The following is a 16,321-nucleotide window of genomic DNA, read 5'->3' as shown; positions in this document are numbered from 1 at the left end:
TTACTTGACGCCTGCAAAGAATTTTTTTATTTATCTAAAATGGGATCAAATGGGTTTTGCTCCAAGTTGATGGCAAAAAATTTTATGTGTTGTTTATCTCATGCAATTGCGTTTCAAAAGCAGTAATTCAATATTTTGTCAAATAAATATTTTCATAAAATATTTTTTAAAAGAAATAAACATAACTGTAAAAACTACATCTATGCGAAAAAAAAAAAATTTGTGTATAACCTAGGACACATTTTTTGAGTAACCACGTGAACTTGAGACTTGTGTTTAGAGTTAAAAGTTAACTTCACATTAAAAAATATTGAAGGGAGAAATGTGATAAAATTCTTAGGATCCTTCGAATAATTTTGAATTAAGCACATTAATATATATTTATAACCATATAATAAGCAAAGAATAATATTTATCCAAACATTTAACCTTTAACAAACAAAAACACTTACATCACGTTGTTGTTGGGATGGAAACTCAGATTTCACTTTAGAAACCGGAATTCCTCCATTACTGTCCCCAGTCCCACTCTTTGTGCTAGTCTTGATAATGTGCATGATTAAAAAAATGATTTGAAATATTGTGATATATCAGTTTAAAATGTTATGAGGTAGGATACTGGTTGAAAGTGAAACATGAGCTGACAGAAATTATCCAATGTAAACAATCATTTCAAAAGTTAGAATCAGGTATGCCACAAAGAATGAGCAGGATGATACGAGGTTTGCCTTGATCGTCATCCTTTTATGTACATAACAAACATTCAAATTTATGATTTCAACATTACAGAAACGGCAAGGATAACTAATAAAATAACACTTGCTCGGTGAAGCATGTGTTATTATTCGTAGTAAAAACAGTTACAACATTTTTGAAAGTCCATTTTTTGATTTATCTCCAGTGACAAAGAATGTGCTTTATTTTGTCTCCAATTTCCATCGTCTGTTATCAACTGGTAGATAATTCAAAATCTCATTCAATAAAAAATGTTTGAATAGGGTTTATAGAATATATTAAGAGTCAAATGCGACTTCAAAGTCATTAACTGAGTCTTTGAAGTCACCACTGAAATTGAGAGTCAATTTGAAATATCTTGTATTGATAGTTAACAGTAGAATCAATTTTTCCAAGTTGTTGTCAGACAGTACAACTGAGGAAGACCATTAGGAGACAAATTGAAGAAAGACAACATGATCAGAGAAAATATCTGCTCTGCAAAAATTAAAAACATGCTAATTTTTTTTAAAGAGAATAGTTCGATTACCAGCAATATATTTAGGAACGCAGGCAAACCCTTACATCATCTTGCTCAGTTTAATATTGTCAATCTTTTGACAACTTTTAATACCTCACTGTTGTTTAACTGTTAATAAACATCTCAAATGTTACCATATTTGAATCGCCATAACACATTGAAAATTGAATAATTAGCAATGAATTAGCTAAACATGATTAGATGGATAATTATAAATTGTTAGTGAATATTCTCACAGTTGGATCTTCGAAAACACAACGAAGCTTTGCATCCATCAAAACATCAGGAGAAGCTTCTTTCCACTGCAAAAAATTATATATTGTGTTAAATTATATCTTATAAACTTCCATATCAATTGAAAACATTTCACAGGACATCTGATTATCCATTAATTTGTATTTATGAGGTTTGTGACTAAAATATGAAAAAAAATTTTTGAAAGCAATTCCATAACCATGACTTGAAAAGTAGCTTTATAAATAATACATTAACACAACAATTGATTTTGTTAGCAATTCAAATTAAGGAAATGTACCATGATTAATCAGGAAAGCACTAAAATGAATGTGACATCATAAGTAGAAGAATTTAGACTATTTTTTCTGCTATATATAAATAATTTGTCAGCTGTTAAGTCACTAGTTCAGTTGAATTAGCTCAACAATGAAATATTAGTGGTTGCAAAAACAATTATAAATAGAAGTCACATAAATTGTAGATTAAACACACTACACACTAAAGTAATCAGAAATTTAAAGTCCAAATAGTTTGAGAAAAAATTTGCAAAAAATTAAATGAAAAAATGTAGTAAAGAGAGCAAATTTGAAGCTACTGAAGACTTTTGAAGACTGAAACGGTTTTGAAAACAATTAACCTATATATAAAGTGAATTTTAAATGGGTAAATGAAAAAAAAAAATATCATCGGCAAGCAAATTAGAAACATCAAAATTTGAAACTCATTCATTTCAAATGAAAAAAACTTGAGCCAGATAGTAGAGAAACTTAAAAAATAACAATTGACACCATCTCAAAATTACATATCAAACATGGTCATAGGTAGCATTTTTAGAGAACAAAGAAAAAAACAAAAAGACTTTAAATATGATGGCAATCAATGCACTAGTCAGCTAATTTGATCATTGACTAATGTACTCAAAAGCAAAAATAAAGACTTCCAGCATTTATTCTATCAAGAACATTATTATTATTTATTAAAGCTAATAGCTATAGGAAACAGAAAATGAGATTGAGTAAGAGGAGACAAAAAATTCAAAATCAAAAAAGTAATTGCAGATTAACAGGCCATTCACAAAGTGTTTTAGGTTAATTAAATTAATGTCTTAACTTTAAAAATTTAAATTGCAAATAGTAGATATAGATGGAAATATATTTGTTGTGGAAAACAATATTATATTATAAAATGCTCTTCATCAAAAGTTATCAACAATATAAGGAGAAAAGAAATCTTCCACAAACACTGTTAAACAAGTTTTAAAACAATGTTTATCCATCTTTTCGTTAGCCATTTTGTTATTTATCTACTTATTATCTACTAAAAACCAAACAGAGCTGAACTGTTTATAATACAGAGATTATTTATGAAACATTAAACAAATTTATTTATTTATTTATATATAATTATAATTTAGCATTAGCATACCTGTAGACTAGCAAAATATTATAAAAATAATTTGTATCATGATCTCTGAAAAAAAAGAATGTGAAATATCTAACAAGAGTTTCGGGATTTTCGATGTGGCCATCAGGGGCAAACATTGACTGAACCATGAACTTGTGCTTGTTCTTTTCGTTCTGCTGTTCGTGGTTGTACGGCTGCAACATCACTTTTGTGATCAAAAATCATGTTGACACATTAATTATTATTCAAAATAATGAAATTTTATATTTAATTAATATTAATGAATAATATCAAGGATTAATATAATTACAAAAACGTGTAAACTCACATCCTAATTTAATGTATGTATATGTATAATCTAACCCTAACCCAAAATGATAACCGTAAAATTAATACTGATTAAATAATTTATAAGTTTTTTCCATTAATTTGATTTGATTGGTGACAGGTAAGCAAAATGGTGGACTACTGAGAAATAGGAAGAGCTTACTAGTTGTTACACACATTGCTTTTATCTCATTGATCACATATTTACTTATTTAACAAATTTTAAAGTCAAAATGTTCAAACCTTACTTCAAAATACAATTATAAAACACATACAAGTAGAAAGCTACAAAAAATAACAATTCATTCATCTTACTATATTAGTTCTAAGTAACTATATAATATGAATAATATTAATTAGTTTTAGACAACCTAGCAATTGAAAAAAATTAATAAAAATATGACTTAGTAATGTGTAATATTTTTGCATTTGAAAAAATAGATTTAAGATAAGGTTATCAATGTACAGAGAACCTTTATTAATTAAATTAATTTAATAATATCCCAATTTAGTTAGTTTTAACTAAAGTTTATACTTTATAATTTTATATTTACTTTATTAATTACTTACAATTGCAAGAATTTTATAAAAATATAAAACAAATGAAATAAAGAAAAATCAAACATGTAATTGAGAGCTTAGCTCCAGGTTCAATAATTCCACTGTTAGGTCTCACACAATACCTTTTGGGAGCAGTGGTTTTTACTTTGAACATAACTTTTCTTGAAGAAGGGTTGGTCAATTCCAAATCAGTCTGCACAATTTCCGTGAAGGGTCCTAAAAAATTTGAAAACCAAAAAAAAGTGATTGAAAAATTGATGATCGTTTTTTGATTTTGTCAATTTAAAAAAGTTAATGTAAAATGTTGCATTTTATTAGGTGTTCTAGGAAATTGAATTTTTTTTAATTTTTTTGAAATAAAAACCTCTAGCCAAACCATTGAATTTAAAAACCTGTGAATTTAATTTCCGAAGGCGGATTCAGAATCAAAACTTGATCTTGCTTAGCCATGTTTAAATACAAAATTGAACAAAAACTTTGTGGCAATTAATATGAATAGTTCAAGAGCGAAAGGTAACGAACAGGTCCAACTGAGGTTTCACAAAATAATTTATTAAAAATCACTATAAAAATAAGATGGGAGGAGATGAGCTGTTAAAACGTTTTGAAATGTTTGACGAGTCAGCAAATTTAAGCGATGATATTTATTAGATGGCATTCAAATGAACTATCTAGGTTAGTGTGCCATTCAAATGAATTTCATTTTTTATAGATTTATTTGTTATTTTCATGAATTTTCATTTACAGATTTTTAAATATTCAGCATTTATATAAACATGGAACCATGGAGATGTCATATAGATGCCTAATAATCCTGCTAAAATAGGATTTGCCGGAAATATGAGTATTGGTGACGTCACACCTTTGTTTTAATTTATGAAGATTAGTTCCAAATGGAATATAAGTAAAGTTTATAGGGCATATTTAATAATATTCAGTACCAAAAAGGGAACGACAACCTATGTTTTATTTTATATCTTCTGGTCCCAGACACCCGTTCATTAAAACGAAGGGATGAATTCAGAAAATGTAAAAAACAATTTTTAAAACATTGGGGTTGCTCGTTATATTTTTTTATTTTGGTTTTGCTCTAGTGTATTCTTCGTACATAAACTTTCCTGAAAATAAAAGCACTATTAACGCCAATCATTTGTTGTAATTGTCAAGGAAAGAATGGCTGCCTCGGTTTTATTTGATTATTTCTTTCCAAAAATAAACGGCTAAACTCGAAAGATGCAAAATAAGATTACAATTTGTCAGTCACCGCACCTTGGTAATATCGGTGCAGGAAGGTCTCGAACGAGTCCTAAACGATACGAATTTGGGTGATTAGTCAAAGCTAATAAAATATAATGTAATGTAATAACGCAAATGCTTTTAGGTCAACGTTAAGCCCAAGTACGAAATTCAATTTTTCTGTGTGTTCAATGTTATGGACGGCAAATAAAGGTAAAAATAGAATATGAGCAACCAAATAAATATTGTTGTCTTATTGCGAAAAGAACTTTTCAACTCTCGTCTGAGGCAACGTAATGAATGGAGAAAAATTATTAGCACAGTTGAACTTGGACAAAAAAGATTCAACATTCTACGAAACTGAATATCAGACAACGCTGGATTACTAAAGTCCCTAGGCAAACCATTCCAGACAGCAGGACCCGCTACGCAGAAATTCTTTCGACCAAATGCCAAGTTTGTGTCCGGTACAGTAAACCTGAATTGTCAGAGCGCAATGTTTGACTCAGCAGCGGAAATGTTCTGGGAATGACTCTATCAGTTAAATATTTAGGAGCGACTCCCTTAATACATTTGAAAATGTGAAACATATCTTGAAAATAACTCTTTAATAAACCAGAAGCCAGTGAAGATAAAAAAGAATTGGCTTAACGTGATATAATGTTTTATCAGCCTATACCTTCAAAATAAGGTAATTATGAACCATTATTTTTTAATTTTAAAAGATTTTAAAATTATTCATAAATTGTACGATATAGAAAAAATCAATCCAATTGAATGATATGTTAATGCATAATAAAGCAATATGCAATATGATTAAACATGAAAACTGGCTAATCGGATTAAAGAAGTTAAAGAAGTTGAAGAAATTTAATTAAAAATTAAACGGGTTGCTTATGAACCTAAATAACATAAATATAGAATAATGAACTCTCACTCTACACACACCACACACACCACACACGCACACACACACACACACACACACACACACACGTATATATACAAAAAATTGTTTACATTGCATCTAAAATGAGTGTCAATTCAGTTTATATAATAAAACTATCATATAAATCATTTAAAATATTATTTATAATAAAATAAGTAAATATTTTTCCTTAAAATGTTGCCGAATTGTTAAAAAACGTTTTTGTTCTTTTCTTGGGCCTTAGCTCTTGCTTTCAATTTATTCATCAATATTTCGTTAATGGATGTTTTCATTCCTGCCTCGTCGCTGCTTGCAGTCATCGAACCATTTCCGGAAGCTGAGCTACTCGGATTTGTGGAGCCACTCGTTGTTACCTGACTATTTGCAGCTACTGGTTGATTTTTGTTATTTTCAGCGATCCTACTTCTCAACGGAGGATCAGAAAGCATTTTTGTTTTGGCTATCATTGCTTCCATATTGGCGTTTTTATGGATGCCTGCGATATTGCTGGCGGGTGCTTCGATAATCGGATCTTTGTCACTGTATTCATTTTCGTACTTTAAAGCTTCTATTTTTTCCAGCAGTGGTTTTCTTGCACAGTTTAGCCAAAGTTTGTATACGCAATAAGCAATGCATGAGCTGACGTAGCACATGAGAAAAATAGGGAGGAGAACGTAGAGCATCACTTTGTTTACGCTGGCGTTGTCGTCTGGGGCAAATGTTACAGAAGCTCCATCAAACTGACTACTGTCGTTTAGCTTGGATTGATTTCCTGTATAATTGGACAGTGCATGTTTTTTTGCCTTTTATCATTTGTTGCTGACAATAACAAATTTGTTGCATGATGTTAATTAATATTTTTAACTTGAAAGATTGTTCATACAACTTTGAATTGTATTACGGTTTTTATCATTATTTCAATGCAATGATGACAATTTTTAAAATGATAATATTTGTTTACATATCAATGCGATGTAAACCGTTTCAATCAAGTAATTCCGTGTAAACAGTTTCAATCAAGTAATTCATAACAACCTGTACTTGCACTTGCATAAATGGCACACATGAATGGGTATACTGTAGCTCTACAATCAACACTTTCCCATTTAGATGTGCTGGTATCCATGACAACACAGTTGCCTGATCGATCATCGCCAGCTTTCCATTTCGTGTAGTAATCTATTAATAAAAAAATACAATATATTCCTACCCATAATTAGCAAGAGCCAAGAGCCAATTTTCTTAATATAAGCAATTATTTCATATCTTAAAACTCAATATTATATGAAATTAAACAATGGCAATTTTTTTCTGTTTTAATCAAGAAATTCAAATGTAATTCAAATTTCTTGATAATAAGAACAAGATAAAGAAAAAAAGTTTTTTGTAGAAAATCCACGGCCAAGGCATTGTTGTTTTCCAGAAACAATTCTTGAAAAGCAATTCTTGATCAGACAGTCTAGTGTAGATTAAGACTTTAACACACTTGCTAGCCGTAGCCGCATCCCCAAAAATTTTTCAAGCAATGTTTAAAATAATTAAAATAAACAAACATTTGCAAAGAATTACAAAACCAACATTTTATAATATAATAATATTAATAATAAAATATAATAATAAAAAAATAATATTTTTTTTATAATATTTTATAATATTGTATAATTTCATTGCAAAATTTAACTTAATATTTTCTTTTCGCTTCCAAAATATAAAGAACCGTTCGTTTTCAAATTTACTGAAATTTGGCCTTTTTGTGACCTTAAACAAACTATATACAAAACTTCTCCTGATAAAATGGGACTGATGACTTTAAATTTACCAATTTTTTAATCTTATTGCTTGAATTTTTAACATTGTTAGTTATCAGTTAAACTAAAAAATTGTTACTGAAAACAATAACGTGAAACTTTAGTTTTGCGGAAAATTTTTTAACCAGTTTTCAAAATTGTAAACCATATTCCGAAACTATGCAAACATGGCCCATTTTTATATTTGTCCAGCAATTTGGAGGTTTATGAAAAGTCAGTTGTAGAAAAATACTTCTATGACAATCAGCAAACACTCATAAAAAACAATCTCTGCCTCCCAGCAAAATCTAAGAATTGACAAAATCATTGCTCATATGTTACATACGTTTTTAGGACTTTTAATCAACGAAGGAATAGCGACTTTTGTGTTTTCTTAATATTTTATTTATATTTTCCGAGCCCAAACTCTAGTTTGCTCAAAACTTAACTTGAAAGACCTTTTTCTTTCTCGTGCCTTATCCTTTCAGGAAATTGGCGAGCATCGACCTCCACAAAATCCGATCTTTAACACTTTGTAGTAGTTGAAATGTGGTGATATTCAACAAGTGACACAGAGACTTCACGAATGTGATTCGTTGTTGATCGCGATCTCTTTTCTCTGCAATCTTTCCAGTAGTTGTTAGATTTTCCATTCTTTCCTTCCGCATGATGTGACCAAAAACCTTTAACTTCCCCCGTTGGATTATCTGTTGTAATTTCCTCATTTCATAACCGGGCTGTTTTAATACATCTTCATTCGAAGTATGTGAGATCGAACTAATTTACATAATTCTTCTCAAAAACCACATCTCAGCAGCGTTAAATCTTTTTTCCATTTCTTTAGAAGTTGTCCAAAGCTCAGAGCCGTAAGTTGGCACAGGAAAAATGTAACACCCTAAGTTTTAATTTTGTTGATATTCTGATTTAACTGTTGGTGAAGATGTTTTTCATTTTAGAATATGCATCTTTCGCCATAGCTATCCTTCGTTTGATATCCACATCACATTTACAACCTGATGCTATCAGACTTCCGATCAGCTAATATATCTAAACCCAAGTAAAATAATTTAGGTGTACAGCACTTAACTCTTCAGTCATTCTGATGATATAGTATGGCTATTTTTTGTCAAATTATCCTTCATTCAATATTATATTTCAACATATTTAAAAGAACTAATGTAAGTTGTGTACATGGACCGTAGCATTAATCGTCATGACAACGTCTACGTCATCAGTGAAAACAGGAACGGGCCGTTAAAAATGGTGGAGCAATTAATGAGGTATCACATCAGTCAACAGAAGACTTAATGCTATTTTTTTCATTCATAACGTCGAAATATTTTTTTTTATTATTGTTGCATAATTTTCTATTCTTGTCGTGTAAAAATATCAATAAATATTAAAAAATAATGAGATAAATTTAGCTATAAATTTAAAAACCTTGTATGTATAACATAAAACACCATTCATTTATTTAATTGAATATTTTCAATGAACATTTTTTCTATTTTCATTCGCTATATTTTTTGTGACTAGAAAAAACAATGAACTTCGTGTCGTCTTCCTGATAAATCGTTTTAAAGAAGCAGCTGGATCGATAACTTTTGAAAATTTTCTTTATTTGTTTTAACATGGGATGCATTCGTCGTCGTTGTTGTTAAAATTTTTGGGGTTACTTTGAAATGAGTAGATCAAAATTTCAAAAATAAAATACGAAATCCATTATTTTCATTATCCATGAAACAGAAGTGTATTAACATTTTATTTTTTGAATTCCTTTCTTATATTTAAAAATAGTTTTAACGTCATTAATTATTTTTTGATTAATAATAGTGTTGTTAATTCCATTATTATTATATCATTAGAGTCTTTATATAACGCCCTTTTATACTAATGAAAGGTGCTGCTGAAATCGAGTGTGTTACCACAAAAAAAGTTGAGCTTTTAGTTCTATAAGAAATGTTTCTAATGTCTATCCAGGTTGAAGCAGACTGTGTGGCGAGCTGTTCTAAATATTGTGCTTGACCAATTGCGTTTTAGGCAAGCACCAGCAGAGAATATTGATCGTCTGAACGTAACTAATAATGTACAATAGGTTTTAAAATCTAGAGAAAATTTGACCAAGTTTCACATTGTTTTTCTAAATCTAAAATTTTAACTGTATCTAACCTTTATTTATTTATTTATTTATTTATTTAAAGTTTTATTATTTTTAGTTAAGTTAATTGTTTAGAATTAATTACTTGTCTAACACCGTTTGTCACGAATCGCTTTATTTTCATCCACCACATTCATTTTTGGTATAAAATTATCGAATCTTTTTTCTTCTGAGTTTTATTGTATAAACAGGTTTACTAATTTTTAATAGTATTAATTATGATTATTTCCTTACCGATATCTTTCATTTAATGTACAAATTATTTCTAAATTATATGTTGGATTGTTTGCTAATTGAGTGGATTGCATTACCATTAGGCTTGTACTAGTTGTTAATACAGTTATCATTTGTGGCTATATATTTATAATGTATAGACTGCAGATTGTATGTGAGTATGCGTGTTTTGTGTGTATGTGTATATAACTTTAATAGATTTGACAATTTCTTCTATTTTAGTTGTTCCTTTTTTGTATTGATGTGTCCGTCTGCAACTTCGATTCTGGTTGTTATTGACATCTGTGGTTGTTCACTTGCACTGTACTACAAGTTTTCATTTTATATGACTTTTGACATTTCAATATTTCCAATAATTATTCTGTTATTCATGGCACACTTCATAGTCCACTACATGGCACACGTCTCGAACTCGTTGAGGGTGATGATACAGACAGGGCTAAAATTGAAAGTTTCATATCTACGTTTTCTTTTGCGCATTGAATCTAAACGATGGTTTTATAATCTCTTGTGTGCATTGAAGAAAAATCATTAGTCTTGCTGATTTTGGAGTGCTAAAGAAATTTTTAATTTGTTTTAAATATATGCTTCTTATCAAGCTGATAGTTTAACAATCAACTCTTTCAAAAAATTATTTTGAAATCATGAAAAAAAAGCACAAAACAAGAGAAAGTTTTAAAAGTTAAAAATTGAATGAAGATTATTGATCATTAAAATATTATTAAGAAGCGTAAAGATAGCCTGCACGTTCTTAATTGCACAAGTATCAAATTATTAAAAAAAAAATTTACTACGTTGTTTCAAACTTGCCGACAAACATTTTTTATTTTACTAAAAATAAATTTGTATAGCAATTTTATTTTTACATATTGTATGTGTAAAAAAAATTGTAGAGCAATGAGGTACACTTACAATTTGTGGTACATTTCTGTGAAATGAGCGATCATATAAATTGATGTTTAAATGGAAGGTTCCACAAACATACATACACATAAATAGAACTTCAAATGGGAGGCATCACCAACACACATCCACATGTATGTACGATGGCTGAAAATAGAACAAATAATTTGCATCATTCGAAAATGTTGGTCGTTAGAATGGAGCCGCTTGAATGAAGAAAAAAATGAAGAAATGTTTTCCGTTGTTCAAGCGTGCATTATTTTTTGAACAAAGGAAAATTTTTAAGCCATGTTTTTGCATATTTTTGCATTTTTACTTTTCATTGATTTACGATTAAATAGAATTTTTGAACCAACTTCGTTGTGAAATATTTATTCTAACTTCGTGGCTAACCTTATAATATTTTGTAACAACATTTTGATTTTCATTTGCATTTTGATTTTCATTTGCATTTTGATTTGCATTTTGATTTTGATTTGCATTTTGATTTTCATTTGCATTTTGATTTTCATTTGCATTTTGATTTTCATATGGGCTTCACTTATTCGGGTTGAAACCCATAACTTGGGCACACACATACACACGCACACACTGACAAACGAACGACACACTTATATAGAAGATAGCATGCTTACATTTATTAATCACTTAATATACTATGTCTTTTTTCAGTCTTTCTTCTTTATCCATTATATCTTTTATTTCTTATAATGAATAAGTGGAATGTTGTCTAAGAAGAATGTATCGATTGAAGACATGCGGCATAACTTTTTGATGCGCTTCCAACATGCGTTTTTACTATTGCAGGCAAACAAAGCAGAAATACATTTTATTGCTCGTGCATTCACTTCGACGCATGCGAGGTTGCACCGGAACATAATAAAACATTTACACGATAGCGTTTGTGCGTGACGACAAATTTTAACGAAAAATTTAAAAACGCTAAAAAAACCAACACAAACAAAAAACGAACAAACGAGTCAATCGTACTAACCTATCTGTTTGGCAGCATAAGAAAGTTTCATCAGTTCCTCAGTCCACTGGTAGGTCTGTCCAGTCTTCATCCTGAACAATCCCACCCAAACTCTGAATGAATGGGTTGGTAATAACTTACTAATTAAATTTTTTAATTTTTAAAATTTAAAAATTTTTTATATTTGCAAAGGCATGTACACAAGGTCAGCATTCCTGCAGACTTTTATCGCAAGTTCCAAATTTCTTTGAAATTGGATATTTTGAAAAAACATTTCGACGAAATAATTTCGATATACTGTCAAGTTTAGATTCCAATAAAATTTTTGACGGAGATCCTAGTTTTTGACAGAATTTATCAAGTTTCGTAATCCTGACAACATTTTGAACTTTTGCTCAGAATTAAATGTCGGAGTTACCTAGGTATATTCAAAATTAGATCGTATTATTCAGATTTTTAAAAAAATTGAACATGTTTAATAACACCAAATAGAGAAATATAATATATATACATATGTATATTGTTCGATTATATATATATATATATATATATATATATATATATATATATTACGTAATACGTATATAAATATATTACGTAGTTAAATATAAAATATTAAAATATTTTTATTTATAAAGCCGACAATGATCAAAAATATTGAAAAACTGATCCATTTCAAAAAATTCCGATTTCTGTTAGAATTTCAATGAAGGTCAAATGCAAATGTTCTCAGTTCATAAATAACAGTAAAAATACATTCAGTAAAAAGCATTAAAAATTGGAAGTTACATCATAAAAAACACAAAAATTTTGTGCGGTGCACGGTGTAAGTCATTAATGCTGGGATAACATTGAACGCTATCATAAACATCTTGACTAAGTTTTAAAACTTTTTAACCGTTATTATCAATCCGATAATTGTTAACAACTCTAACTCAGAAACTCTTTTAACTCAAAATCAAACATAACAAAAGTTTTCATACTTTTGCACGCTTGCACTTGCAGCTTTCAACATTGCGGCTGTTCTGGCATCATCAACAAGTGACATGATGTCACCATTCATCAGCATGCACTTTTGTCGAGCGTTCTGGAATGTCAGACCATCCTTCATGAACACTGACTTATCCAGTTGGAAGTTGTTTAAGATACCTATTTTGAGGTTGAACGAAATCGGGATGACATCAACAAACATTGATAAGATAATAAAAACAATACTATATACCCGATAGCTAAACTCACAAAAAATAACTGAGTCTTTGCCTAAAATTTTTTCAAAGTAATACCCATATGATATATTAGTCCGGTAAACACTGAAAATTCAATTTCGTCCTGTAGATTGTAATTAACACTATAAGCATGAAGCTCTATTTTGTTGCAAGCAGAGCAGAATGCTTGTTTCGCTTGACCTATTTTTTAAAACATTTTCAAGTTTGGAGAGTTTATTTTTAAAAAGTGTTGACGTAATGATTATGGAACTAGTGTCTATCTTTTTTATAATTAGTTAAAATAATCTAGGTTTCGTTGACGTGGTTGGGATGGCACCGTCTGAACTCTCTTATTTCTTCTGGTTTCAGGCACCACCACGCAATCTTCACAAGCGATTGTTGTATGATAAAATATATTGGTGTTGTTTTAAGTATTGATCTTCAAGTGCAAAAAAAGAAACAGTTGATTGTTGAAATATGCAGCTAGACAGCACGACACTAAATCAGGCTCTGATTATGACAATAAGTAGTGAACTGGGCTTTGAATGGCTGAAGAGAATTTTAAATACTACTGCCATACTGGCAGCAATGACGTGAACTTAAGTACATATGTTTGTAATCAAATACTTTTCTTAAGTGTTTGCGAAAAATCGTTTTATATATTTATGATTATGAATTTTAAATTATCAGACATTAACACCAAATTCTATGATTGTATAATCTGTTTTTCAAAATATGTCAACGTATCATGTTCATGTATAATCACACACGTTTTCAACACAAGTATGACTAAAAGTATGTTTGTTTTTATGCATATGTTTGAAAATAAAAAATGTTTTACGAAAATCAACGAAGAGGTGTTAATCTGTTAATACAAATTTTATTAGGTTGTAATTAATTTTTAGGTTATATATTTGAATGTATTAAAAAAAGGTTTTTCGCTGAGTTTGAACTTTTGAGACTATTGCTTACAAGCTAATGGAGCCATGATTACAAGTTGTAAGATGCAACAAATGCACATCACGTTGTGCTTTTCATTTTTATGTGCAGAAGATTCAATTCAGACTTTATATTAGTGCTCAACATTCATTGGTTGACACTGCAAAATTTTTGAAAAAGATATGTCTTCGATCGTTTCTTGAACTGAGCCAACGTCAATATATTCTGTCGAAAATATCAGGCAAACTGTTTCAGGACGTGGGTCCAGAAATTTCAAATTCTTTGCTAGCTGACTTCAATTTGGTATTCATAAGGTGGAGCATATTTGACGATGATGACCTCAAGTGACAAAACTTTGATACATTTGTCTGACAAGTAAACCGGTGGAAAATTATTAAAACATTTAATAACTAAGATTTCTAATTTAAACAAGATTTTCTCTCTCATAGTAAGTCTGTGCCACGAGTTACGGATATTCCATACAATAGACTATTACGTTAATCCAATTTGGCTATATCAAATGCTTGTTCGAACAAATTTAAACCATTCCGGTCAGGACATTTTCTTATCTGGCGCAGTTGACGTAGTTGAAAAGAACATTCCTTCATCAATGAAGTTACATGTTGATCTATTGTCAAATATTTATAAAACTGGAAACACTAATTTGATGCAGCACTAGAAAAATCTATTTTCGTCATACTCAAAGTATTTGATATATACGTACGACGTATCCATGTAAATGGTGTATATATATATATATATATATATATATATATATATATATATATATATATATAACAATGCTGACTGGTTAACAATGACTACCGAAGGAACACGTCAATAAATTTATAATACTAACATCATTAGGATTATAATCAGCACTGCCATTGACGTCATACAAATACAAACAACAATTAATTCTTTGAAAATAATGCCTAATAATATAAAAGATGCATGCAGATATGTTTCAATGCCTGGCGTCCATGCTGGTAACGATCGTCCTACCGCAGTGAAACAATGAAACAATTATGGTCGCAGGTTTTTGTTGTTCACCTGCTGAATGAATAATTAATGAACGCTGCCAAGTTATTTGCTGCAACAATGCACACACGCACACATACACCACACAGACACATCACACACACACACCACACACACACTCACTACACACACACGCGCACGCGAATAAACACACCACACACATCACACACACATACACACACCACACTTACACATCACGCACACTACACAAACGTGCGTCGATATAAATTTATATTAGACAATGCAATTCATTATTACAAAGCTTCGAAAGCATTCAGGATAATCAGAATACGCTGGTACGCCTGTTGCGCCTTTTCTAACCTGTTTGTTTAAAGAGTCCTTAACATATAAAACAAAAACTCTTTGTAATAATAAAGGTCAGGGGTGGGCAAAGTTTTTGCTGTAAGGGTCGCATTGAGAATTATTTTACCTTTGAAGGGCAGCATATGTACTTAAATAACAAAATTTTTCGGCCCGAGAGAATTTTTTAAAATTTGTGGTTCTTTCTTTTGGTCATAATGTCTGGCTGACGACATTTTTTGGCGAACAAGGCGTCGCGGGCCGCATAAAATAGCTTTCGTAGTTTGCCTACCCTTGCTGTTGGTAAATGCAACATATTACATACGAGCAGAACAAAAAGCACACACACAAAATCATGCGCACACATAAATACATAAGCGATGGCATGATTCGTGTACTGTTTGTCCGAAACCATGAAACCATCATATGCTCATATGCGTACGATGCGGTGCTTGCGCATGCATACGTAATGTGTATGTGCATATATATATATATATATATGTTGGTAATAGACCATAATTTTTACAATATTCTATAAATTCTACCGAATGTTTAGCGTTAATATGTTTGTAGTTCGTTTTTTCAATTTTTCTCACTAAAGTTTTTCGTAAAATATTTTTTATAGTTTTTCAACTTTAGTGAGAAAAATTGAAAAAACGATCTACACACATTTTAACGCCACACATTCGGTAGAATTTATAGAATATTGTAAACATATATATATATATATATATATATATATATATATATGTATATATATATAGTGTGTGTGTATGTGTGTGTGTGTGTGTGTGTGTTTGTGTGTGAGTGTGGGTGTGTTAATTAATAAAAAG

The 16,321-nt window shown here is 30.0% G+C and overlaps 3 protein-coding genes across 3 annotated transcripts; all 3 read right to left on the bottom strand.

Moving 5' to 3' along the window:
* Positions 1-1,464: 1,464 nt before the first annotated feature.
* HELRODRAFT_65374 (hypothetical protein) lies at positions 1,465-4,234 on the bottom strand (the record flags this gene model as incomplete). The annotated part of the gene is made up of 4 exons (XM_009021022.1): positions 1,465-1,557; positions 2,992-3,101; positions 3,848-4,000; positions 4,177-4,234. The coding sequence occupies 4 exons, from the start codon at positions 4,232-4,234 to the stop codon at positions 1,465-1,467; spliced, it is 414 nt and encodes a 137-aa protein (XP_009019270.1).
* A 1,923-nt stretch (positions 4,235-6,157) lies between these two features.
* On the bottom strand, positions 6,158-8,403 carry HELRODRAFT_161039 (hypothetical protein; the record flags this gene model as incomplete). The annotated part of the gene is made up of 4 exons (XM_009021021.1): positions 6,158-6,720; positions 6,984-7,127; positions 8,194-8,258; positions 8,315-8,403. 4 exons carry the CDS (start codon positions 8,401-8,403, stop codon positions 6,158-6,160), a joined length of 861 nt encoding a protein of 286 aa, XP_009019269.1.
* Positions 8,404-11,678: 3,275 nt separating this feature from the next.
* Positions 11,679-13,195, bottom strand: HELRODRAFT_161038 (hypothetical protein; the record flags this gene model as incomplete). Its single annotated transcript, XM_009021020.1, has 3 exons — positions 11,679-11,734; positions 12,025-12,116; positions 12,987-13,195. 3 exons carry the CDS (start codon positions 13,193-13,195, stop codon positions 11,679-11,681), a joined length of 357 nt encoding a protein of 118 aa, XP_009019268.1.
* Between the last annotated feature and the right edge of the window lie 3,126 nt (positions 13,196-16,321).

Source organism: Helobdella robusta (genome assembly GCF_000326865.2).
Source record: "Helobdella robusta unplaced genomic scaffold HELROscaffold_3, whole genome shotgun sequence".
Lineage (NCBI taxonomy): Eukaryota > Metazoa > Annelida > Clitellata > Rhynchobdellida > Glossiphoniidae > Helobdella > Helobdella robusta.
Note: the sequence above shows the minus strand (reverse complement) of the source record. Positions and strands in the feature narration are given on the sequence as shown.